Source organism: Lonchura striata, chromosome 2 (assembly GCF_050655825.1).
Source record: "Lonchura striata isolate lonStrDom1 chromosome 2, ASM5065582v1, whole genome shotgun sequence".
NCBI classification, from domain to species: Eukaryota; Metazoa; Chordata; class Aves; order Passeriformes; family Estrildidae; genus Lonchura; species Lonchura striata.
In genome coordinates, this window is record NC_140704.1 from 53633827 (window position 1) to 53660990 (window position 27164).

At 35.6% G+C, this 27164-nt stretch overlaps 1 protein-coding gene across 4 annotated transcripts in view; it reads right to left on the minus strand.

The window, feature by feature from the left end:
- SUGCT (succinyl-CoA:glutarate-CoA transferase) overlaps positions 1 to 27164 on the minus strand; it is a 392399-nt gene that overhangs the window by 136531 nt on the left and 228704 nt on the right. Inside the window, exon 13 of one of the 4 annotated variants that reach the window (XM_085570464.1) lies at positions 3 to 5487. The exons of the other annotated variants lie outside the window; for them this stretch is intronic. Coding sequence (XP_085426590.1) covers positions 5263 to 5487 — 225 coding nt within the window. The 3' untranslated portion in view covers positions 3 to 5262. Of the gene's footprint in view, positions 1 to 2; positions 5488 to 27164 lie in introns of those variants that run through there. 4 annotated transcript variants of the gene reach the window in all.

Below are 27164 nucleotides of genomic sequence, written 5' to 3' on the forward strand. Positions count from 1 at the left end.
TGAGCAACAATGGCTTGTGAGTTTGCATATGTAAAAGTACCTCTGTAAGACATAATAAAATATTCCCAACCCTAATACATACTCAGTAAGAGTCCTTGAGGAAATTAAGATCAGAAAGGCTAGTACAGAATCTTAAGACCAATAGGAATGAACCATGAAGTATAAAAATTTGTAAGTAGAAATGCTCAAAACAAAATAATGATTTATGTTTGAAAAATACCACATCAACATAAAAATTATTACTTATGAAAAGTGAGGACTAGCTGCTGTTTGATGAGGCTAAATTATTTGCATTCTCCATGCAGGAAACTTTAGAAATTGACATACATTTATCACAGAATTACAATCTTGAGATTAATCCTTCAGCATGGATGCTGACCACGTCACACCTTGACAAGTAACTAAAAATCCTTAAACAGTGGTTTGTTTGCAAAACCAAAAATCTGTTCTGCTAAAGTCTTTCATAGTTACCTTCTCCCTTTTTCTTAAAATGTGTTTTGCTCTGCTGTGACAGAAGAAAAATTACTCTTCTTGTTTTTGGTAAGCAAGTAAACATTGCTGGGAAAAAAAAACCCAAATCTATCTAATCTAACTCAGAATGCAGATAAAAATAACAGCTGCATTTCCCTCAGAAGCTAGTGGTATTTTCAGACTGGATTCTGACTGAAGAATTCAAAAATATTTCTACCCATCTCAATGGAGTTAGACAAAGCGTGCACCACTAGAACAAATGGAATAAACTAGTCTGGAATTCCATATCTTGAAATACTTAAAATTCAAATATACTAGTATTAATAAATAGTATTTTAAGGAAAATACATTGCATTAAAGTCCCACTGCAAGCTTGAATTGTACAGCATCACTTTTGTGTAGTTCAACTATTCTCAGAAGTTCTGGACAATAAAGAAGAATAAAGATATTCAGGTGAGGTAAATGGTATAGCCTTTGAAATGCTATGTTATACCTCCTATAAGAGTGAATGTACATTGTATTTTTACCTTGCATAGGCTGTACATACACTGTCAAACACAGAAGTGATATTAACAATAAGAAGTTGATATTTGTTATTTCACTTGGAGCTTACACAATTTCTTTCACCTCATGGTATACATGTTCTGAGAGAATCAAGATACTACAGAGAGTGAGTTACCATCAAGTACTCTGCAATCTTGCTAAAACAAAGAGACAGAGCATGAGATAAGAAAAAGCACAGGTATTGGGCATTGGTATGGAATGTACACTTCTCCAAAATTAGCTAGGCATGCATAGGAATGATGGAATGTTGTCTTCTCCGAAGCTGGCATAGATGATTTCAGTTATTATGAAGGCCAGATGGTCTCATTACTTTTCATCAGCTATGTGGTAAGCCAGAACTTCCTCAAGGCTTCAAATGCTTTCTCTGTGACTGGCCTAAATCACATCAACAGAGAAAGGCTTGGGACGCTTGATTTCAGGTTTTCTTGCTCCCTTGGTCACAGCAAGATATTAATGGATTCTGCTGATTTGATCAGAAATTCCAATTCTCAAGTCATCTGGAGGTATTCTAAGAAAGTCTGCTTTTTTTAAGGAGCACTTTCAGATATTGTGAACTAGCAGCCATAATAATGAGTAAAAATGTCAGATTCAGTGCAAATTTCCAAGTAAAGTGTTCACAGTTATTTCAGGACTGGCTGCATTCAGGTTCACAGGTCACAAGAACAAGTAAATTCACTGAAATTCAGCCTGTAAGCACAAGATCAAGATCATCAGGAAAAGGCTGAATGCTCATTCAATGGTGCCTCAGTCACTAACTTCAGAACATTACAAGTACTTTCCTTGCTTCCTCATTGCAGAAAGAGGAGAGATGTCATTTCACTGTAATTTTTTGCAGCTTTCTGTTGGATGGGGTCTGTAGACTATTTCAAGATGAACAACTGAGAAAATTAGTTGTATTTAAATAATTCTAGTAGATTTTTTTTTACCATGACCATTGCTAAACAGATGATGAATCATGCCTGCTACTGAACACTTGTTTTCTGTTCATTCCTGAAAACTCTTTCCACTATAACAGATTTTATAAGATGATCTCTTTTCATATATTTCTGTACAAAACAGCATGCACATTTGTTTGTATTATAACAGACATACTATCAATCCACAAAGAGTTTAACTTTCTTATGCCAGTATAGAAGTGTAGTCAGTTGGTAAGGATTATTTCAATGTGAAAAATAAAACTGTGATAGAGTATTCCAGTTGGATCATTTTCATATGAAACAGGAAGGTCTACAGAGAAATAGGTACTAAAATAATGAGTTTATAAATCCATAGTGATTGCTATATGTCCCTTGATAGCATCTAAATCAGTTGAAACTGTTAAAGGAAAAAAACCAGCAACTTTCACACAGAGTAGTAAAAATACTGCTAGTTAGTTACCAAACTCCTGCCTATCCACTCTGAATTGAATTTGTTTAAAGGACTCTACCAGACTGAAGACATGACTCAATGTAAAAAATTTCATAGGTAGCAAAGAAAATTATTCATTATGTTCATTATGTCTATTGATTCTTTTGACTGCTCTTCCAGAGGCATAAGCCTAATTCAGGTTTAGAAGTTAGAAGTTAGAATTTAGAATTTTCTGTTAATTTTCTCAAGCCCAAAGAACTGACTTTCCTTCACAAATGGAATTGTTTATGTTATTAGCCATACTTCAACAATGCCTAAGTCTTACCTCTCCGTTTTGGTTTTTGTGTTGGGTTTTCTTATGATTTTTTTGTTTCTTGGGGTTTTTTTGGTTTTTTTGAAAAGGTACTATAAGATGTTTGTAGAATGGACATTCAGTAAATGGGAATGCTTAGAGAGGCTATATGAGGTACTTGCTACATACACACACTCTCTGTAAAATGTAGTCCAAATGCTAATGCTCATCTACATAATCCTGTACACATATATGGATAACATTAATGCAGAAAAACATTACTGCTAGGAAAAGTTACCTATCATAGTATAAATAGTTATTCCAGTCCATAGATATTTTTCAGTTCTAAAATCCTTAATCCTCCCAGATGGATTATGAAGGAGGAAGCAGAAGAGGGAAAAGGAGAAGGGGAAGAGGAAATCATGGGGAAATGGAGTACCTCTAAAGAACCCAGTTCCACAAAGTCATAAACACAGAAGATAAAAAAGTGTTTAATTCAACACACAGTCAACTTTTTCAATTGGGAAAAAAAAGAATCCTGGCAAGAGACAACTCCCTAATGCTTCAATTTTCCCCCAGATAATAACCATCAGATCCTGCGCTACTTCTTACGAGCACAATTTCCTCATTGTTAGCAGCTGTTCATTGGGTAGCATTGCACAACTGGCCAGGTGCATTATGAAGGGAATGAAGGAGGAGAGGGGGTTGTCTGCCTCCAAACCATCAGATGGACTAATAATATTCTTCCATAGAGCAGTAACTGGCCCACTCCTTAAGCTACATTTGAGTTTTACTGAACATAAATAAACAGTGAAGGGAAAAGGATACCCACAGTCCTGGAAAAAGTCAGAAATCTTCAGGCGTTTCTTGGGTTGTTTTTCTGCCCCCACTTACCCAAAGTTGGTAACTGCAGGATTATGTGGTCTTTTTTTTTTCTCCTAGCTTCCTGAGGATTCCCAGGAAAGCCTCAGGGGACTAGGCCAGTTGCTTTGGGGACAGGCAACAAGCTGGCTCACACGCATCCCTGTCACACTATACACTGTGGCAGCTGATATTAAAATGGACAAATAAATGTTAACCTGAAAGCTCTCTAAACTGGTTGTTGTCAATTTATATTTTCAATTTCTCTGTGCACTACTTAAAGGAATTTTTTATGTGACGAGCATTTGTTTTTAGCAATTTTTCCATATCAGTTCAAAAGCTACAACTGTTTCTGCACTGTTTTCACTGTATACCATTAAGTGGATGACTCTACCATGACTTTGCACAGGAATAATGAATGGATACAAGTTCAGGCATGTCTACAGTAATGAGAACTACTGAAATACTTGAACTTAAAAAACCACTTTATTAACAGTGTATTGTCCTTAAATACCCTCTGCAAATATACAAGGCAGAAAAATGACTAGCACCCAAGAAAAGAATAACAACAAGGATAAAAATACTTATTGTGTATGTAAACATTAACATATCTAAAGTCTTCTCTGTAATGGTTGAAATTCGAACACAGGCCTCATGCTTTTTGTTAATTTGAAACTAGCTGTCTTTTTACATTATAACTCAGTTGAAATGGGAAAAATATCAAAAAATGTGACTGAAAGAACACTTTCAAGGAAAAGTCTCAAAAACAAGATATAATCCTTAAGGTCTATGATCTAACATATAAGATGATGAAAACTGAGAATGAAAAACTTATTTTAACCATGGATTCTGATTTAAAAGTTCATAATATGATACGATCTTACATACAGAGTTTTAGATTGGTTTCACTGCTTTGATCACCATGGAAAATAGAGAAGTAGAAATAAAGATAACTACAAACTATTACATAAGTAATTGAAGACACAAGTTTTAAATAAAATCTGTCTTTGCCACCAAAAAAATTAAATATTTTCATACTTCATCCACCAAATCATGTGTGAAAATTTTATCTAAATAATATTTAAACAAACCTCTAGCAAAAAAAAATGGAAATTTTGGGAGAATTTTACCTGATATACAGACTTTAAATTGTTTTTATCACTTTTATTGTATTTTTGGTTGTTTTCCATCTTCTTGTATGCATATTTAAACTATGGTTTTCAACTGTTAAGACTGAAAGTTTCAGGTTGCTCCTCTTTTTAGAAATTCCTAATAATGTTGCACTTGTGATGGGAACCAATAAACAGCTGTTAACAACAAAGAGTTTATGCTTTTAAGGAGTAGCTAAATATCTGACAGCTATTCCCCTGAGAAGTACTAAAGCTGAGTAGTTCACTATTGTACTCAACTCAAAAGCAGACAGATTTGTCACCAAGTACAAGAGAATGACAAGAAGTAGCTTAACCCATTGTCTTCAACATCATTTAAATTCTTGATTGAAGTATTCCTATTTGAATACCTAAATGAACAGTCTAATTAAACACCTCAATTAATGTTTGTCTGGCCTAATTGGCTCTTCTGGATAAAGCAAATTGCAATACCTATGTCAGTAGGTGCTAACAACTATCTATTTACAACAATTTCTAAAGCCCAATAATAATGATTATTTAGCATAATTAGATTTGGCTCTAAAAATCTTGTACCTCAAGGCATAAAGAATCTGATTTTTACTTTACACTACATTTACTATAGACTACACGAGCCTTAACACGGTTAATTTCACCTAGCACAGGAAGGACATTGACCTGTTGGAGCAAGTCCAGAGGAGGATCAACAAGATGATTAGAGGGTTGGAGCACCTCTCCTATGAAGAAAGGCTGAGAGAATTGGGCTTGTTCAGCCTGGAGAAGATAAGGCAGCTTCTGGGTGATGTAAATGCTGCCTTCCAGTACCTGCGATAAAGATAGTGAAGGACTTTTTACAAGAGTATATAGTGACAGAACAAAGAAGAATGTCTTCAAACTGAGAGTAGGTTTATGTTAGATATTAGGAAAAAATTCTTTACTGTGAGGGTGGTGAGACACTGGAACAGGTTGCCCAGAGTTGTGGATAGCCCGTCCCTGGAGGTGTTCAAGACCAAGCAGGGTGGAGATCAGATCAAGTGTGTCTAGTGCAAGGCATCCCTGTGCCCAGTAGGGGGTTATAATTAGATTATCTTTAAGGTCCCTTCCAACCCAGGCTGTTTTATGATAATATACTAGGAAATGAAAAGGAGAAAATGAACCCCAGACTTGTCTCTACCCTGTTCCTATTCAAGTACCTATTGTTTCTCTGGATGGGTTCATCAAGAGAAACCATTAAAGGAATAATTGCTAGGTTCTGCTGATTTTTCATGAAAGATACATCCCAGAACAAATTTTTTAGTGTAAAATAAAATAAAATTAAAATTAAATAAAATAAAATTTGATATGGAGCTATTTAAGACCAGGTCCACCAAAGGACCGCTCTGATGGTTAAAGGACAGGAGTACCCCTCAGATGAGAAAAGGTTGAAAGTGCTGCAATTGTTTAATCTGGAGAGAAGTCCTATCAGGGTGAATGTTATCAATGGATACAAATTCCTGAAGGAAGGGTGTAAAGAAAGGAATGATGGGTTCTCTTCATTGGTGCCCAGTGACAGAAAAGAGGCAAGAGGTACAAAGAGGATGTGCTGTCTGAACATCAAGAAACACTTTTTTACTGTGATAGTGACTGGGCATTGCAATAGGATGTGGATTCTGCCACCTCTGATGGATAGGTTCAAGTCACCAAGACATTATGCAGGGAAACTGACTGTAGATGACCCTTTCTTTAGCACAGGGATTGGACTAGAGAACCTCAAAAAGTCCACTTCAACATCAACTCTCTTGTGATTCTGTAAAGGAATTCAAGATATTTCTTTTAAATGGAGGTGACAACACAAAGTGAAATAAAATGCCATACAAAAAACTCAAATGAATTCTTGTTTCTGACACAGATACAACCTCTGCTGTAGCAAATGCACTCCAAATTTCTTGCTGCTAGTGTCACGCAAAGTTATTTTTCATACTTTCTCAGGAAAGGAAGCCTAATTGTGCAAGAAAAGGAGTAGATCAATTAGAGATTTGACCATCATTATTTCCCTCTTATATCATCAACTAAAATCTAGTGTATATCCAAAATATTTTAAAATTACTATGTTAGCAGTTGTTTTGTTATCTGCAATGAATATGACTTAAATAATAGTGCATGCTCCATACTGCATAGGAACCAGTGACATAACTATTAAGAAGTTCAAATTCTCCCCACAATTTAAATAAAATGCACTCTCCATCCTCTAGTTTCCATGGTGTTTCAAAAAAAAAGTTGTGACACCACAATATTACACTCTAAGAGGAATAAAAGCACAAGTAAGGCCAAAGTTGTATATGAGAAACAAAATACTAGCCAATTATTGCCTTGGTCATGAGTATATGTAAAGTGTAATAATAAATGGAGGACCCTCAAAATATCCTTTTAAAGTCTGAACAAGATCAAAACCATTTAAACTGCACTAGTGGAATCTTTAAAACAGGATGTTACACTTAAGGTATAATGTAATGTGTTTGTCTTTCATGGAGCAATTAATCACTGGATGGAGGAGTTAAGACCCAATCAAAACGGAAAGGTGTTTATTGCTGCAGCTGGTCATTAAATTATTTCTATAAAGCTTAAACACTGGGTTTTATTGTTTTTATTACAGATCCGCTCCTATAAAAAATACATTTAAACTTCCTTTTTTAGATTTTGTGGTTAATTTCTTGTGCTTCTGTTAACCAAACAAAACCAAACCCAAAGAAACAGTATGTTATTCTGTTATCAGTGATAACAGGAACCAGAAAGATAGAAAACCATATCACCTTGAATTCCAATATGTGTACCTTTTATCTATGGGAAAAACCCCATGAATGATGGCAGTAACACAAAATAATTATTATGTGAGGATTTTGTTTTAATTGGGTTGGAATTACTTTCATTCAAGACAGATAGTTGATTAAAAGAAATTATTTATTGGTATATGGAGGTCCTTAAGAAGATTCTCAAGTACCCTTAAAATACTTGTACACTCAGTCTTTCTAATGAAGCATTTGTCATTTTGGATAGACACCTTGGCTAGTAGTAAAGGAATGAATGAAGCTTCTCCATTACATTTAATTCTTCAAATGACTGTACTAAAGGAAACACCTGCAAGGAAATATCCACAGGACAGCCATGGATATTTACTGCATTATCAAAGGATTTGTTGTCTTGAGTGCTTCAATTAGGTATTTTTAGTAGATGCAGGTGCTTTGTGGGATTATCTGTTTATGCCAAGAGGTCACATGGAGGCTCACAATTTGATCTGAAGCAAAACCTATGGACTTCCCCAAGAGAAAAATCAAATCCCAAATTTCATCACCCTTGGACTGATTACCATGATGAATGTCATAGAATTGCCACATGGGAAATGAACCCATAGAATTAGTTTGGGTGACATCTTAGGGAAGAAAACCTGTAGCTTGATTGTTTTCTGAAGAAAATGAGCAGGCTACAAAGGCCATGCTGAAGTAATATAAGATACTGAGTATATACCAATTTTGAAAAAAAAGCTTGCTAACTGCTTTAAATAGCAGAGCCAATGCTTTTTGGCAATCAGGGCTGACAAAATGATGTTTCTTGGAATTAGTCAGAAGTATTGAGGGCAAAAGCTCACACCTTTTTTCCTGGTGCTGGGGCAAAGAACAGAGCTCTTGTGATATGTGCACAGAGGTGTTAGCAGATTAAAGTTTATTTTTGAAGTATATATGGCTGCAAACAAATCCACAGCATAACATGTACACATTTTCTTAAGAAGCAGAAGGAAATACTAGCAAGATTTATTCAAGACCTTTTTAATATGCTACACATTTCCATTTAGCACATCAATCAAGAGGAATTAATTCCTGATAAATTCATTTACAATTATTTCAATACTTTCTCTATGTTATTCAATTTGTAATTTCTTTCCTTGGTATCTGAATGCAATTTTTTCTCAGTTGCAGCTAGAATTTAGAAAAATTATCCTTGAGTATTAGCCCTCTAGAAATAGCTTTGCTACTTTGATTCATAAACAGTTTTTAAGAGTAGTAAACATACACATAAATCATAATTACAAACTAGCATAGCTCATGATTTGAGATTTTGAGGAAAAAATATGCTCAGGCCATCAAATTTCAGAGTGGAAATGGACAGTAATCTAACATTAGGAAAAGAGAAGTCAGCAAAGTCTCTTCCGAATTGCAAAAAGCATGATTTTATCCTTTCGGAAACATTTTTTGGACTATGAGGAAAAAGTTATATATTGGACATCACATTGCTTATGGGAAAAATAGAGTGGCTTAAGCCACACCTGGCTGAAAATGGAAAAAACTGTATTTGAAATGTCTGCAGAGCTCATTAGTACCTCAATACCAAATTATTAAAAGCTATCTTTGGCTTTGAATCAAGATGCTGTCCTAAGCATGGTGGCACAATCACAATCCAAAAAAACTCCACAGATGTATCCTAGAAAATGATAGTGCTTCATTAATTGCCAAAGCAAGAACTTGCTAAATAGAGGCCCATTTTAGAAAATAAAAAAGAAACAGACTGTTAAAACCAGATGGGAAATAGGCTGTAGTAGCCATTCATTACTTTTACATTTGCAACCAAGAGTGAGTATTGCCAGAACAGTTTGTTCATTTGTATAATAAATTCTATGGTTATATCACTGCATTCAGTTTTACTGAAAGTTCTTTATAATACATAGAGCATTCAAATAAAAACCCAAAAAACCTGAGTCAATAATGCATAATCTAGGCGAAGACTTTGGTCAGTTTTATAGCAAGATAGCAATGGATTGATAATTGATGCCTATGTACAATACATACAACACTACACAGCTACTTGAACTTCTCACTGTAAAAGGCAAGTAGAAAAGCTAAAAGCTTTACAATGCATGCCAGCAGCGCTACTTTCTTCTTCATCTTTCGCTAGTAAAAATCATATTCAAAGTTTAAGCTTTACAAGTTCATAATGCAATGAGTAGTGTGAGAGGGTGGGGGGGAGTGTAGAAGTCCATTAGAAAAATAACAGAAAAAAAATTGATGGCCATAGACCTGGAAATTGAAAATTTTACCACCCAATACTTTCCTTTATACCACAAAAATCCATGACATAAGGGACAGATCTTTGATTTCTCAACATAGCTATGGTAACAAGACAGGCCAGAGGAATTATAACCTAGTTATGTCTTTTAAATTGAATCACTAATTAATTACTTTTGGATAACCTCCTAATTACACTCTCTAGCTTTAAAAGCCCAAAGACTACTTCAAAAATAGTTTTTCTAGGTTTTTTTTTTTTACTCACAGAGTTCATCTCTAGTTTTAACAGACATCATTAAAAATGAATTGATTTGACTGAATGATTTTTATAAACTACCTCTAGAAATGTATGTTGAGACAGAGAATTTCTGTTAATTTTCCCTTGTGCTATTAACTTTACTTTAAATCATTGTTGCCTTCATTTATTCATTCCTATATTTGGAAAGAAGAATAGGCCTTGAACCTACTTAAGTTTACTGTGTGTCAAAGTTAAACTATACAGTGTATTAATGAGAAGAAAATTGTGAAATCTCTAAGCCTATAGCCTACGTTTGAGGTTTTCCACATGCACTTTTAGCCCATTTGACTGCTAAGAATCATAAAAGACCCCATAAAAGATATTTTACAGTCAGAAAATACTGCCATTAACCTCAGTACATGTATTTCAATCATCTCTTACCCAAAGAGATAGTAGTTAATGTAAATCTAACAACAGCTGCTGCATTTAGAAGAATATGTGGGCTATTTGCATCTGTGTTCCAGTTTTGGGAGTGACAGGGCCTAACAAAGAAAATAGTTCAATTTCCCTCAATATAGGACCTAAAACCTGTAATTCTATCTGTAGATTTTCTTCTTTCTGGAAAAGAGAGTTTCACGGGAAAATGCAAACTTATATATTTATTGAGTACTGTATATGCAATTGCACAATTTTTGTGCTTTCAATATGAAAAAATGAGTTAAAAAATGCTAAGACATTTCATTCAGATTTACTCCTGGAAAGCTACATATTTAACAAAGATAGTAAGTTAGCCAAGTTAAGGTCTTGTGTAATGCTAAATAGAGTTAATTAACCAATTTCTGCCAGAAAAAATTTTGAATGCTTTCTTCTCCACCTCATTGTGGCTTATCCTTACAGATTCTAGCCATTCTCATGGGTCTAGCCAGAACTATCGTACCAAGCCAAATATAATGTGACTTCAAATATAAGGCAAGTTCAGATATAAGGCTATGCTCATTTTTCAAATGGTACATAGAAAATTCAGCAAAATTTATTAATAAAAATAAATTCTCTACTGGAACTTCTTAGACCATCTTCTCCAGCCTCAGTTTCCTAAGTCCTTCCGACTCATGGTCAACTTGCCAGGCATGCTGATGGCTGTCTGCACATCTGTTAATTGAGCTCTTCACATGCAGGGCTTGGCCCCAACCTTACCAGTTGTGCATGTCCACAGCTAGATCTGGACTTTGGCAGAGCAAACAGATGAGGAAGGTGAACAGACGGACTAATTCCAAACCCTCCAAGCATGGCAGACTGCCGACATCTACCTCTCTTCAAAACCATGAACTGAGTGGGCTTGGGCTGCTGTTTGTACTACCCCTGCCTCTGTGAGGTTGGGAAATTCAGAAGGCTCATCATATAAATGGAGTTTTAAAGGAGGCCAGACAGTGAACTCACAGAATGATGGAACATTCTGATTTGAAGAGACCCAAAAGTCCAACTGTTAAGTGACTGGCCAATACAGGGATGAGAGTGACATCACACAGCCTTGGTGTGATAAGCACCATGCTCCAACCAGATGGGTTAATCTCACTCAACTCATGCCTTATCAATACAGGACTAAATTGTGGGACATTTTAGCTTTAGCTTTGCCTTTCAAGCAAGCTTCATAGAAATACAATGGAGTACTACTAAAAGTAGTGCTTCTAGATTTTGCCAAGTGTGGGAAATATTTTTCCTTCTTTTACTCCCCACCCTGACACCACCCCCCCCCGCCCCCCCCCCCCAAAGTATATCTAAGCAAGCATGGTATTATATCACTCCATGAATCTGTCACTTCCAGATTCAAGCTTTTAATCTTCAAGTTAAGTCCATAATAATTCTTTCATTAGTTACTCATTTGTTGTTTCCCTCATTTCCCTTCAGAGAAAAGACTGTTGTTTAAATTAATATATTAATATAATTAAATAAATGCCATGGTCATATCCTAGCTAAGGGAATATAAGAACAATTCTATACTTACTACCCACGTAATAACTACCAAGCTGAACTGACCTACAAAGACTAAGAAGCTTGCAAAAGTCAATCCTCCAACTTTGGAAATAACAGGAGTCAGTTCACAGACAGGCATATAAACATATAAAACCCTCCTTGTACAGCACTATTTACCTTCTTGTTACCAGTGGCAACTAAACTGTGAAGATAAATTCAAGACATTGGATATGATCCTCCACATTCTCAGAATTCACTGAACATCTGTCAGGTATTCTGGCTATTGTGCCCAGCTTCTTTAGGATAACTGGCTGAAAATATAGCAAAATATACACTTATTTTCCAAAGTAAAGCTAAAGCATTTCTTAGGATCAGAATCAGATCTGAGAAATACACAATCAGAACTGAGAAAACTTTACCAGTGGAACATAAAAGTCAGCTGATCTCCAGGTGAAATCTGTGATTCCAAGGAAGCATTTTTTTAGATAATGCCATTTGCATATAAAGGGGAAAATTTCCACAAAGAAAGGACAAGGACTGCTTGTTCATGAGCTTCCATAAAGATCATGATCATGCCAAAGCAATTTCCTTTTACAGATAGGTGGGCTAATGCCTGGCAAACAGCAGGGAGGGGTAAACATTTAATTTTGGTATATGAACAATGTCAGTGATTTCTCAGAGAGTATCTCAGAAATTTAATGACTACAGTGTGGCCCGGAAATTAGCTGTAATGAACAGCATTGAATCATTTCATCTTTAAATGCAGCAAGAACAAAGCCTAATAATTATCCACATCAGCTTAAATTGAGAAAACCACAAATGAATTTGCCTTTTGAAAGTCAGGGATAAGGCTAAGAAAAGTTGCAGCCAAAGGCTAAAAGAGTTAACGTAGGTCTCTGAATGTCAGACTCCTGCTTTCTAAGCACTGGCTCAGAGGTTTCTGATTCGAGTTGATGGCAGAAAAGCCAGCATGCTTTTATCAGACGTTAGTGTTTATAGAAGCAGTACAAAACAGGATTTTGTTAAATGTATATATTGTGCCAGATCAAACTATAAATTGAACCATCTGTGTCCAAATTAATCTTAGATACAGCAAGGAGATTAAGTGAATTGTGTGTTTCCTTTTGTGACCTTTTTAGATGCGGCTTTGTTTTAAAGGGGGAAGGGATAATTTTCTTAGCCTTTTATTCCTAAGCAGCAATGCCAATAGTCCAGTATAAGAGCAATATCTTTTAAAATCACCCAGCTGAATAGCAAAAATCCTTTAGTAATTTCCCAGTATTGTTATACAGGGAGCTTTAAAAAATAAACTATAGTCATATAAATAGAGGCATGTAGTTTTAAGCATGCTACAAGTCATTCATGACATAAGTATTCAATTAAAACTGCTTTTATGAGCAGTAATCACATTCTGAAAAGGCAAACATGAACAGTTTGTGGATATAGCCATAATGCCTGCAAAATTAACTTTTTAAAAAGCAGGTAAATGAAGTTCCGTTTCTCTGCTACTTAAATAAAAGATTTTAAAATTCTTTTGCTCCTGCCTTCAGGGCATAAGAAACAGGAAAGAAAATTAAGAATTAATATTTTATTATTTAAAAAAAATTATTTGCCTTTATGCATTAATGTTATCAAAAACCAATCTTCAGTTAAACTGTAGTTCAACTGAAACTATGATTACAATAAACAAATTTCAGTTGCGGAAGTAATAGAACAGAACAGCTGTAGTATCCAACAGTATAAATCTGCTTAACTGGCAACAGCACAGCACTTTAAAGAAGTAAGACAGAAACTTTTAGCTTTACAGGTCACCTCTTGATCTGGAAGTAATTTAGGATAAAATTTCAGTGTCTGCCTCTCCTCTAGAAGTACATGTTGGTTTAAGACTCTTAAATCCAGAGAAGCCATTTTTATTACACTGACAAAATATTTACAAAATAGCCAACAGAGTTTGCAAGGTACACCTCTTCCTCCATTCTCCTGACTCTCCCCCTTTAATCTCTCTGTTTTGAATGCTATTTCATTCTCAGCTCCTAACCCACCACCTATCATGCAAACTAATTACCTATTGTAATTTGTCAAATTGAATGAATTCAAGGCTGAAAAGTGTTTACAAAATATAGAGATGATGATCAATATTTTATGAGATGAATTGGAAGGAGCCATATACGGAATTTCAGAAAAAAATTTCTGGACCACAATATCAACATATTTTACCATATCTACAAAATATGTACGGTATACAATATGAACCTGAAGCAAGTCCTCTGAAACCCAGTTGCTTAAGATGACCATGAAGGCCCAGCCCCTTATCTGTTAAAAGGCATATTCTAGTTTTTCATTTCATACATAGCATGAGCTGTGGTATCACACCTGTCAGCAAAGCTACAGTTGGTATTGCTGTGCCATTAAATAAAGCTACTTAAGGCCACTGTCAACACTCCATCCCTTAGCAAATAGTTTTGAATAAAATGTTGACTAGACTTTATTTTATCCTTAAATTTATTTCATAAATCCTTCACTCTTCAGAGAGCAACAGATATAGAAACATAGCTTCAAGCACAAAAAAACATAAATAGATCAACTGGATCTTTAATGTTGACTTGAAGTGGGATACAATAATATCCCATCTCCTTTCACTTATTTTGACTTGTATAGCATGGTTATACACAGATTTATCATGCCTTCTGAAGGAATGCTTTGCTTATCACACCTGAGGGAGTTGAGCATTAGAATCTATAATCTCTGATAGATTACTTTTTAGATACTCATATTTTGGGGGAAAGTTTTCCATTTCCAAGTAATTGAAAAATTTACTAGGGAAGACTGCAGGGAAACTTACATACTTCTGGCTGACATTTCTTATATCAATTATGTTTTCCATTAGAAAAATTTTAAAAATTATCAAAAATACAGTTTTCACTGACAAAAATTATTTCAGTCAAAACTGAAACAAAATTAAAAGCAGGCTCTGTGTGAATTAAATCCAGCTTCACCTTTTCAAAACAACAGTCTGAAATATATTGGTTTCAGATCCTGTACCTAAAAGCCAGTTACAAAGTCAATGATTGCCTTGCTAAATGCAGCTCCATATCCATAGACACTTGGAAAATATACATCTTTTAGAAAAAGTTTTGCTATTGCTTAGCTTTGCCCTCCTGTTTTATGTTGAAGAAAGTATCATTTTGGTACCACAGGAATATGGTGGGGGGGAAAGGTCTGATCATCCACATTTTCTCTACAATTCCATAACTGAAAATATCCATTCAGAATCCTGTTTTAGCACTGAACTAAAAAGATTCTGGCAATAGCTGGTAGGGCAGTGGTAATTCAGGGGAAACAAATAACTCCATGATCCAGTCCCACTTTGCAAAGAGATGTCTTGTACAATAGTTACGCACCCTCCTGGGAAACGAACACGCTCTGACACCTCTCAGAAGTGCCTGCATACCAGTGCACATGGTGTGGGAAACAAACAGGAGGATTTGGAGATCTGTGTGCAGTCACAAGGCTTCATCTCATCACGTTTACAGAGACATGGTGGGACAGCTTGCATGATTGCAATGCAAGGCTACATGCTTTCGGGAAAGACAGGACAGAAAGACATGGCAGAGCTGCCCTTTGCATAAAGGAACTCCTGGAATGCATGGAGCTTCACCTTAGGGAGGATGATGAACTACTCAAGAGTTTCTGGATTAGCATAAAAGTGCAGACTGATGAGGGGCCACAGCTGCTATCTGTTACAAGCCACCTGATCAGGAAGAGGAAGTGGATGAGGCCTTTTACAGACAACTGGAAGCAGCCTCACGGACAAAGTCCCTGGTTCTTATGGGGGACTTCAACCATCCTGACATCTGCTGGAAAAGCCACAAAGCAAAGTACAAACATTCCAGGAGATTCCAAATACCTTTCTGATACAGGTGGTTAGAAGAACCAACAAAGAATGACGTGCAGCTCAAACAAAAAAGGAGGGCCTGGTTGGAGATGTGAAGTGAGGAGGCAGCCTTGGCTGCAGTGACCGTGAGGTCATGATGTCCAGCATCCTGCAAGGAGGAAGCAGGGTAATCAGTACAGTCTAAACCCCAGGCTACAGGAGCACTAATTTTGTCCACTTTGGGGACCTCCTTGGAGGATTCCCATGGCCCTTGTTATGTAAAGCTTGCTGAAAAAACTGCATTGCTATTTAGAGAAGTAGAACCATCTCCAAACAACTGGATGTTGAGTCAGCTCCACAACTTGTGATCATATCTATAAGCCTAAAGCAGCATCTAAATGATATTTTGAATTATATTTGTGCCACTTTTTCTCATCTTGAATCTGGGTTTCCATTGCTCTAGATTGTCCCAAGATCTATAAATTTCTTGCACTGAAGCAGTATTCAGCATTGTTTTACCTTGAACTAAAAGAGACAGAAGACATGAAGATGAAGAATTAAAATTGCAGCCTGAAGTTTTCAAGGGTGTTGATGGAATCTAGTCACCCTTCAGAACTCTTTTCACCACTTTCTATTACTTGTTAAACAAAATTATTTGGCCTTACTGTCCCAAGATACAGCTAAAGTAAAATAAACACATCCAAAATAAAAAACATGAAATCGTACATTATTCTTAAGGCATCAATCTCTTCCTTAACAGAAGATAAAGGACAAAAAACTTGTGAAGGATGTTAATCACTTTGCTTAATGTTGAATTGGAAGGTTCTCAGTTAAGAAAAAAGAAAGTAGGAGATTTTGTATAGAGTAATAAAAAATAAAACCCTGTGAGGGTAGTATAGAGTCCAGGAACCCATAAAGTAAGGCTTGATATTAGCATTCTTCAAAGCCATTTCCAAAGTGTGAAAAAAGCCTCTTATATTTAAAGAAATATTCATAGTATATTTTTTGTCTCTTACTTGCTTTTTCTCTGAATTCAAGAAAGATCAAATGGCTAATGGACTGCTAAAATGTTTCAGTTCCAAGTCTATAGTCATATATTCTGACAACTATATAACCAGTCTATCAGAATTTTCAGGTTTTACCTAGCAGCCTTAGAGCTTTAACAAAAGATTGTTATTTACATGCACAGAGTTTAGATAGTAAAGCTGGAGCTTTTCTGAGTCCTTGGATCACTTTTAAATGTGGCTGTTTTTCTCATCTGTTCAACAGTGATCACCTATATCCATCAATCCATCCTTCCTAGGTAATTTTAAAATCACAAAGTGAAAATTAATTGGTCTCTTGATTTATCACAGGTCCTTTCACATAAAGACAAGGATATAAAACTATTAGGAGAATGACATATTCTTTCCTTAAATATATAATCAAGCACAAAGACCATAAAATTACAGGGGATACCATTTTTCTTTAGTCTTGAAATAAAGGAAATATCAATTCAACCTGAGAGCACATCAGATGTTTCACACTTAGCAATCCTGTTGTTTTCCTGCCCTACACTCACCCCTAGTATTTCAGCAGTTAAGACAAAACACATTTTTGTGACATGGAGGTGACCAGGTGTCCTTCACTGACATAGCTGAAGCCTTCACCCAACCCACTTGGTCACTACCAGTAGGTAGTGCTAATGAAACAAGTGTCAAGCCCATAGGTGGCAAAACCTTCTGAGGTCTATACCATAACAGAGAAATAAATTAAAATTTCTCATTAACAAAGATGGAGCATGGTATGCTAACAAAGATTTAGGGCTTGAGGAATAAGGTCAGCAAGTGGCAAAATACCCAAAAGCAGTTACTGACCAGTAGCTCCCACCGCTTACTTCAAAGAGTACATCTTTATATTGTTCCACTTAGTCCCTTTGAAAAGAAAACCACAAAATGGCTGCCTTTGAGAATAAAAGCATCCACATCGCATGCTAGAATGAAACACTTATGAAGTTTTACTGTCATTTCTTTTGCCAATAGATTTTTTTGTCAGAAAAAAAAAAATCCAAAGTTTTTAACTCAAAGCAGATTTAGTCTCTAGCAGAATTTGTAACCGTACACATAATTAACCTCAAGATGCTCAGAGCACTCTGTGGTCCACAGTGGCTAAAAGCAGAAAAGATGCCACAATCAAATTATGAAAGCACAGGAAATGCTGGCTGAAGAAGAAACATAGCAAAGCATCAAGAACACACTACCCTTGGGTAGTATCTAGTTGAGAGATAGAAAGGGTGGGAAGGATGAAGGTTGCATTTGCCTGCACAATGCATGAGGGAATGCAGTAGCATGGATTTTATCTATCCTCTGTATATTGCAGGACAGTTTGTCTCTGCTGCCATAATTTGCTCCAACACCAAACTGTTTCCAATGAACTAGAGTCTTGAAAGGGAAAAAAAAGAGAAAGAAAAATTCTCAGACAAACCTTAATTTGAACTGTTTCTGAAATTTCAAAAAATGTAATCATTACCCCTTCAAAATAAGATGCATTTCCTGCTTCTAAATAAAACAATAAAGATCATTCCCAGAATACTATAAGAATGGTTGTCAAAGCACAATCAGAAGAAAAGGTCAGATGCTTTACAAGAAAGTATATTATGAAATTTCCAGTACGATTTTACAAACTTTGTAGAATCCAAACATTTTCTAACATAATCCAAACTTTTAATAATAATAACAATACTTAACCCCCGTTTGGGGGTTGAATAAATACACTAAACTATTCCAGGGAATAGTAAAGATGGAAGCTTGCAATTCCAGATCTTGAATCTGAATGATAAAATTAATTTTTACATTTTAAGGGTATTTCTGGGTTTCTTCAGGTGAGTCTGCAGATGAACAGTTTAGCGATTACTTGGCAGCGTATCAGTTATTTTGCATGTGCCCAGTTTTGTAATCTTATTTTAGTTGAACACTGCTCTGCGTGTATTGCTTTGCAGATTTAATGTCATTTCAGCATTTTTCAGGTTTTGGATATTTTCATAAAAAACTGCACAAGAGAGTGGAAGACAACACAAACCACAAAACTTCCAGTTTTTCATCTGGACATTCTAAGTCAACATCCTGTACAGTGATCTACATGTGATTTCTCTCAGCCCTGGCTCTATACTCTGCAAACTCCCATCCTTGTTACAATCCCAGTATCAAGACCAGGCTATTGGGTGTGAGTCTGTGACCCAACTATCTTTACTCCATACAGTCAAAAAAAACCCCACATGCTCTCCTTTGCTGCCTTCAAAGCACCACAGGAGTATGGAGATCACATTATAACCTTCTGCTTTCCACAAGATAGTAGCTTTTTGCCTTGTTAGACTGGTTTGACAAAAATGCACAGCTCTCTGAGGTTTATTGGGGTTGCACAGCTTGAAAGAGACATCTGACATATATAACAAACATTGAACAGACAGAGGCCTAGCAACAGGTTACCATGGTGCAGGAAGAGAGGAGGATTAGATGGTATTCATTTGGAGGAAAGAACAGGGTGAGGAAATCATGTTTCATTACAAGTATGTTGTTCAAATTAGCCAAACTACCTTCTTCATTCAACCAATTCCTTGTTGAACACTGGCTCAATAAAATAAAACACTCCTCCTTTATATTTCTCTATTTATGATACAAATGAGGATAGTTGGAGATTTTAAGGGGGGGGGGGGGGAAAGGAAAGAAATCTTAACCAAAATGTGACCTTAGCAGATGCAATTCAATCTTATTTCCACTACATTAGCCTACAGATGCTTATGCAACTGCATAGCACAGCAACCGAGAGACAAAACAATAGAAGTTTTAAAGCTTTATTTATTGCTCATTCCCAAAACATTCAATCGCCATCATGCTTCAACTGCCAAATCTAAATTAGAGAGTAAAAAAAAAAAAAAAAGTACTCTTCAGGGGAACATTAGAGCTCTATAGAGAGGTGCAAGCTCAAGGAGATGGAGTATTTGGCTAGAGACCAATTCGCCTATAAGTCCAGACCAAGTGGACCCATATGGATAGCTTTTAGAAAATTATAAGTGGTTACAAGTAGAAAGATTCCCTCCCTTCCTTGTTCAGCCTCCTTTTTTGGCAGTGGTAATTAAACTGTACTTACTGCTATTAGCAGATTACAGAAACTTCCACCAGAATATAAACAATTTTCATATAATCTAATCAATTATAAATTCCATAAATTCTAAAACCACATTTATTCATGTTTACCAAAAATTTCCCTCCTTTTTCTGTTAATTTCTATGTAATATTACAAAGCATAACAAAAGCTGATTTGTTACTATTTAAGTACACCAGGGCAGTATATTAAGCTCCTCTTCCAAAAACAAGAAAAATAAATCAAATCTCCATCTAAAGGTTTAAAGCAGTTAGTAAAGTAAAAGGTCAAAAAGATTACCACTGAAGTTTTTTTATCTACAAATTGCTAGAAACATTTAATAATTAGCACTTTTGCTAACATAATTATTCAATACAATTTTGGGCAAGTCCTGAATCTGTGCTAGTGATCAATAATATATTTAAACTCTCACCAAAAAAAAGAAAAAAAAATGGCACAAGCCACACATTTTTAACTTGTACAGCTTTCTTTCCTTCTATTTTATTATTCAGTATTCAACTGTGCACTACTTCCTTTATCTTATCCAGCTAGTGAACACATGCAGGACATTGTTCAAACTGTTAATACCAAAATCTCAGAGTACCTTCCATTAGCCAGGATTTATCATAGATAGCCATTGTAGAGGAAATTGCTCATTTACTTTGATTGTAAATTTTCTTTTTTCTTATCAGTACTTTGCAGATGAAATAAATTTGGGAATCAAGTTATGCAAGACCATTACATGCTCTCTGATCTATCTTTTGCATTAAATGAAAAGTAGTCATTTTCATACTTCCTAAAAATGTGTTTACTTCATAAAAATGAAAAAAAAATTATAAGGAGAATAAGACAAAGATAGCTATTTAAAAAAAACCCAACAAACAAAGAAAAACCACCAACTAAACCCACACCACACCAACTAATTGCCTTTCTAGTGAATTTGAGAGGCCTTCAGTTCAAGAAATTATCATCTTCTTTGACAAAAATTTTATATAATACTATTATTATATACACATATGAATAAATATGTAAGCATAAATTCTAAAAACACAACATAGAGATTAAGTACTGAATCTATTTTCCAAAGAGAAAACTGTATTTTACAGAAGTTGCTCATCACAAAGAATAGTATTATTGCATTCCAGTTGCTCATAATGGTAGGTAAGACATGGAAAAAACACAGAGAAGACTAAGAATATTCTACCAGTTGTACCTGGTTAATGATATGAGCCAATCCTAGAATCATGTTTCACATTTATTTTACATTTCCTCCCATCACAACACAAAAATTTCTAAACTTACACATCTTCAGTTAGCATCACATCATAAATTAATTTCAATATGTTCTTTTTTATGTTAACAAACGCACCTTTTTACCTTTTGGGATGCACTGTTAAGTGAATTTCCTAATGCCAAACAATACATCATCCTCAAAACTGAATTGGAACCCATAATATTCCTGGATAGGTTAGTGCTTAATCCATCAGACACCACAGCATGCAGTAAAGATCTGTCTGCATGGTTAAGCTGGAAAATAAACCCCTCAAGAAAGGAAAAAAATAAGATAGCTGGGAGAAGAAAAGGAAGCAGGATACAAACCCAGTGGAAGCTGGACTATGATTCAAAATGAGGTATGTTCTGCTCTCCTAGCCCTAAAAGAGTGTTACTGATAAAAACATTGCACAAACATATATATCAGGATGAAGTTCTGGTTATCATTTATGCATTTAAAATTATTAAACCATGCAGGCAAAAGGAGCAAAGCAAAAATAGAACAAACAGGGCAACCCCCATGACACATCCTGATGGCGATGGATGAACAATGAACTGAATACTTCCAGCTGGACAGGAGCATCATCTCTGCACTGTGTGATGTATTAGCAAAAAGCCAGGCAGAGGTTTCTCATTTCAGTCCAGAGTTAGGCAGTCAGCTCCACTCTTTGAGAAAGTGGTTTTCATAGGAAAACAGGTTTGAAAGTCTAAATTCAAATACAGTAAAAGAATAAAACAAAATGCAAAAAAAAAAGTTGAAAATCAATCACTGCTTGACAGAGTTGTCACAACACACTCTCTCTCTTCATTTTCTTAATGGCATGAACCAAGAACACAATTCTCTGCTGAATAGTTTTGATTCACTTGCATACTGCTTGCATTTTCTCTATCCAACAGAAAGGTATACTATAAAGTTGAGTGAGGCTTGGGTATTTATATTCCCCAATCACTCTTTCTGCCAATTTTTTTATACTCTCTTGTTTTGCTTCAAGCTTCAGATGCAGGAAAACTTAAAAATAAATGGTAAACCCCAAACTTAAATCATCATGTTTTACTACATTAACAATCAATCAGTGATACTTGGCACAATTCTAGTTCACAGCAGTTTAACCGTTCTGGTTTAAACACTGGTCACATTGTAGAAAAAAATCCAAACAAAACCAAAAACTCACACCAGCAAAGAAAATTTTGAAATATCCATTATATTCCCAGTATATTTAAACTACAGAAAAAAATTAAGCAATATTTTACTATAACACAAGAGATACCATTTGTTATTCTGACTACCATACAACTGATGTAAAGCCAGTTCAGTGCCCCAGTGCTTCCATTTCCTGTACATAGGAAGATTGACACTTGCTTATCTCTTCAGCAAAAAAGCTTTGAGATGCACTTATAAGAAATTGATGTTATAGAGTTGGTTATTTCATTTTAAAGTATACATTTATATCAAACATAGGTGTAAAAACAGTCAAATGGGAAACTGTGAACAAACATTTGATCACAAGAAAAATTAGTATACTAAAAATTAGGATACTATGTACTTTCAACTTCATCCTTGAAATTGTCTACTGTAACTACCCCTATTTTTGGTTACTTAGCAATATTGTATGACTTCTCAATATGACTTCATCTTGGAAGCTTTAAAAATTTAGTTTGAGTTCACAACCATGACTAAGAAAAGGTGTTCTTAAATTTAAGACTGATACTATTGCAGTACAAGGTAATTTTTCCTTCTTTTTGTGACTTTTGTATATACCATTCTAGATACAAGGAAAACAATCAAACTCCTCAGAGGCCAAAGTGAGGTGCTGAGTACAAACACCTGTTCTGCTCTCACCACCAGCTGGGACAGCTGCACTTCCCATGTGGTCAGTGTTATCCAATGGCACTTATCAACATCAGAAATTCCCTTGTCTTTTGGTGCTCTTTAATAACTGTAATCTGAATACCAACCAGGCAAAGTAAATTGAAATATTGCTTTCTCTCTGCACGTCAGAAGCAGAAAAATGGTGGAGGGAACTGCAACTTTTTGGAACCGTGGATAAAACATGTCCTATTACAAGAGTAATATATTTTACTATAAGCATTTTCCTCTTTTTAAATTTCTTCATACAGTAGCAAGGATCTTTATGGCAACAACACATTGCCCACATGGAACATTTGCCCCAAAGCATCTTTTCTCTGAATGTGTCTGTCTTTTAATTTGCAACACTGTGGTCTAATTTTGAGAAATAGGATGTTGTCAGCTCCTACTGACTTTAGCAGAGACTAGCAATGTATTTTCCTCAAACTAACTAGTTTCCTAACTAATCGAATACTTAATCATCACCTTTCCCTCTGAAGCTCATCTCTGAAAGTGCTCAACCTCTTTCAGATGCCTTTGAACTACCTTAACTCAGTGGATATTGAGATGAGCGCTTTTTGCTCTTCCACAGACTACTTACCATTTGAATCTTGTAAACTTCAGGGACAAATATATATGAAGACTTATTTCTACCAGGCAGCTAGGACGGATAACCATTCACGTTTCCTCCTGTATACCTTAACTTTTTATTGATCTTTTTCTCCAGTTTGTCCAGAGACAGATAGTATAACCTTGGACAGACACTCAAATGAGATGCTAGCAGCAACATTCAGCTGTGTAGGAGAACTTGTAAGGCTTCTACAGAAGGTCTTACTCTTTCTGGAAAGGTGACACAACAGCAATGTATTTTTTTAAAAAATTATCATGGTTCATTAACACATTGTACATTGCTAGAAGCAAAAGGAAAAAAAAAATCTGCTATAGCACCTAATAACAAAAGGCAAATCGAGAAATTTACTTTTATATATATATATATATATACAAACAGATAAGTAGACATATATAAACACACACATATATATATGTACACATAATATATATATAAAATGCAAGCAGTAGTAATTGCTATTCCCAGGATGAACACAGGGGAAAAAATGAAATATAAGAAGAAATAACAACTTCCCCACAAAGATGTCTTTCTATGGCTTTCACATTACCTAGATCCATCTGTCAAAGCATATTCTGCAATAGGTTGTGTAACTGACACTTCAGAAATTATGGCTCTGATTCAGGAAAGACTTAGTCCATGCCTCTCCAGTTAAACATTTAAGTATTTTAAGTACATGCTGAAAGTCCTGTTGAAGTTATGGACTTGCCCAAGCAGTTTTCTTAAATGGAAAATTTTGACTTGAGTGAAGCTTATATGAACACATTTACTTTTGTGAACTAATGTCCTCCCTCATCTGAAAACAAGACCATGAATAATACACAAGACTGGAGACAAGTGGTGATAATACAGCAAAGGAATACAGCAGAGGAAACAGGAGAGATTTATACTGATAATCTGCAACCAGTCCCAAAAGTGACAGATGCAGGATTTTACATAAATGTACTAACAGAAATTAGAGAAAGTTTAAGGTACCAATGACTTCAGCCTCCAAAATGTGACAGAGGGAGTGCATGTCCACAGTGAAGCTCCCAGTGCAGCTTAACATATCTTATCTTTAAACTATCTCAGAGAAACCTTTCTAGGGTGTATGTTGGCTCTACCATTTGTTTAAGACAGAACTGATGCATACTGAAATTGCTTTCTCAAAGTTGAAACCCAAGTACTAAGGAGTAGGTAAACATTAAGTTGACAGCTGTGGGACTGCATTATATATGGCACCAGTGTAAGGATCTATTTTCAGAGCAACATCTTTGACATTTAAACTACACTACACTGCAGCAATGAAGATTCACAACTAATACACTCCAAGTGAAAAATGCTTGAGTTACCCTTTAGACAAAATATAGTACATGAGAAGGAAAAGGCCACAACAAAACAAGGCCCATTACATGACTTAGAACCTGTGCCAAAAACTCTGTTTTAGATGGGGAATCACAACATAAGCAGTGGACCCTAACTTTTTTTTTGTATTGCAGACTTGGAGCTGGCCATTCCAAGGATGCCAGACTCAGCATGCCATTAAATCTCCAATGAAAAGCTCACAAGAGAGGAGAAAATGACAAAAATCCACACTGATATTTGAAAAATTGGTCTCTTCTTTAAAACCATAATTTAGGTAGCTCTAATATCTTTAAAAAATTTTGAAATGCACAGGTTTTTGAAAAGCACTCTGTCTCTTTATTCCAGCCACAAAGAAAAACCCTAAAGAAACAGCTTATGACAAAAATAAACTATTAGCAAACCCATTTCATGGATTTACTTTTAGTCAAATATGAAGCAGCTTCAGTGCTTATGAAAGAAAGGAAACTTTCTCTATTCAAAAACTTCCAAAATTCTGTGAATCAAATTTTAGCATTCACCAGTGTGAATTCTTATCTTTAAAATATACTATTGAGTCAGTTCCCAGTTAACAATTATCAAGATCATAAGTAGTGGTATATGCAAGTTAAAAAACAAAGAAATTACCAAGACTGATGTAACAACACAAACATTACCAAGCCTAGAAGAAAATGATGGAGTGCTGTCTCCTTTCATAGACATTTTTTCATCCCAATCTATATGTACATCTTTAGGTTAGATGCTGCTCATGGCAGCATAAGGAGAGGAATTTATTAAACAGCCATCTTTGAATGGGCTACCTTGGAAAAAAATTCAGGGGAAAAAGCTGAGGCAGAATTCTTCACTAAAAGAGTTGTAGTTTACATTCTGCTTCATACCTGGTCTACTCAAAATATGCTCAAGGCAGAAGCAAGCACTGGTTTCTCCCTTAGTTTTCATCCCTTGTACATGATAGAGGGTCAAGAATGACAAAGCTAACTAAAACCAGAGAAAGTGGAAATAAATCCAGGTCCCAGCTCTAATGTCCCACAGGAATCTAACAATGAGGAATGCAGAATAGGGCTCTGCTTTGCTGCTCTGCCATTGGAAGGCTCCAGGCCTTCCAATTCTTCCAAGAAGGAAGTGGGTAAAGCATCAGCAGAAAGACTCTTGGTACCCTCATGATTTAATGGGATATAACAGCTCCTATGAAGTACAGCAGTTCTCTCTACTTCCATTTCTCAGTGCCATACTCTATGTGACCAGTCCAGCTAAAGCTGGTCTCTGTGTACTGGAACAGCATGTTGAAAGGGGTGAGGGCTGCAATTCTGTCATTACATACCTAAGTAAGGGCTATATTAGAAGACCAACACCGCTATAAGAACTTCACTGTAGCTCTTTCATGCCAGTTACATTATGCAAATGTACATTTTGAACTTTGCTGCCTGGGGAAGGGAGGGGAAATTAATTTGTAAACAACAGTATTTTCCAATTCATCTACCAACCAACTTGTTCTCCAAGGCTGGCTCTGTTACAACAGTCATCATTTTACACTCACTGGGCGTATGCCTAAGCATACACATGCACATGCATGTTTGAATGCATACACACACCCTAAAGTTACAATACACATGTAAATTTCATTCTATATTTATTCATTTGCTGTAAGCACTATTGCTAATGGAAAATAGACCATGTCTCCTTCTTAAGGGAATGATTAAGACCACATGTTTCATTGACTCTTACGTTGAAGCCCTTGCCGATATTTTTGAAACCAAATTACTAACAGCATACTAAACTTATTTCCCTGGTGAAAACCACTGGCTACTAACTTAGTGAATATGAATACATTTGTCCCTAAACATGCAAGTGATCATTGTACAAAGCCAGAGGCCTAAAATGAATAGGTATGGGGCAGATGAGAGCAAGGTTCATATGCAATAGTAACATACTCTATAACCAAATGACTTTGTTTATCTGAGAAACTTAGTATTACATCACTTTTCCTAAAGAGAATATAAACAGGACATTTTTGAAGAAACGGTTACTTAATGTGCAACTTGTCACCACTATCAGCTTTAACATAATAAAATACATGTGGAAAATCCCTTGAAGCAAACCTTCTGCAAAGCAGATTCTTCCCTAGTCTGGGTCAGAGGGTGTGTACGTCTATGAAGGAAATGCTATCTCTCTCTCTTTCA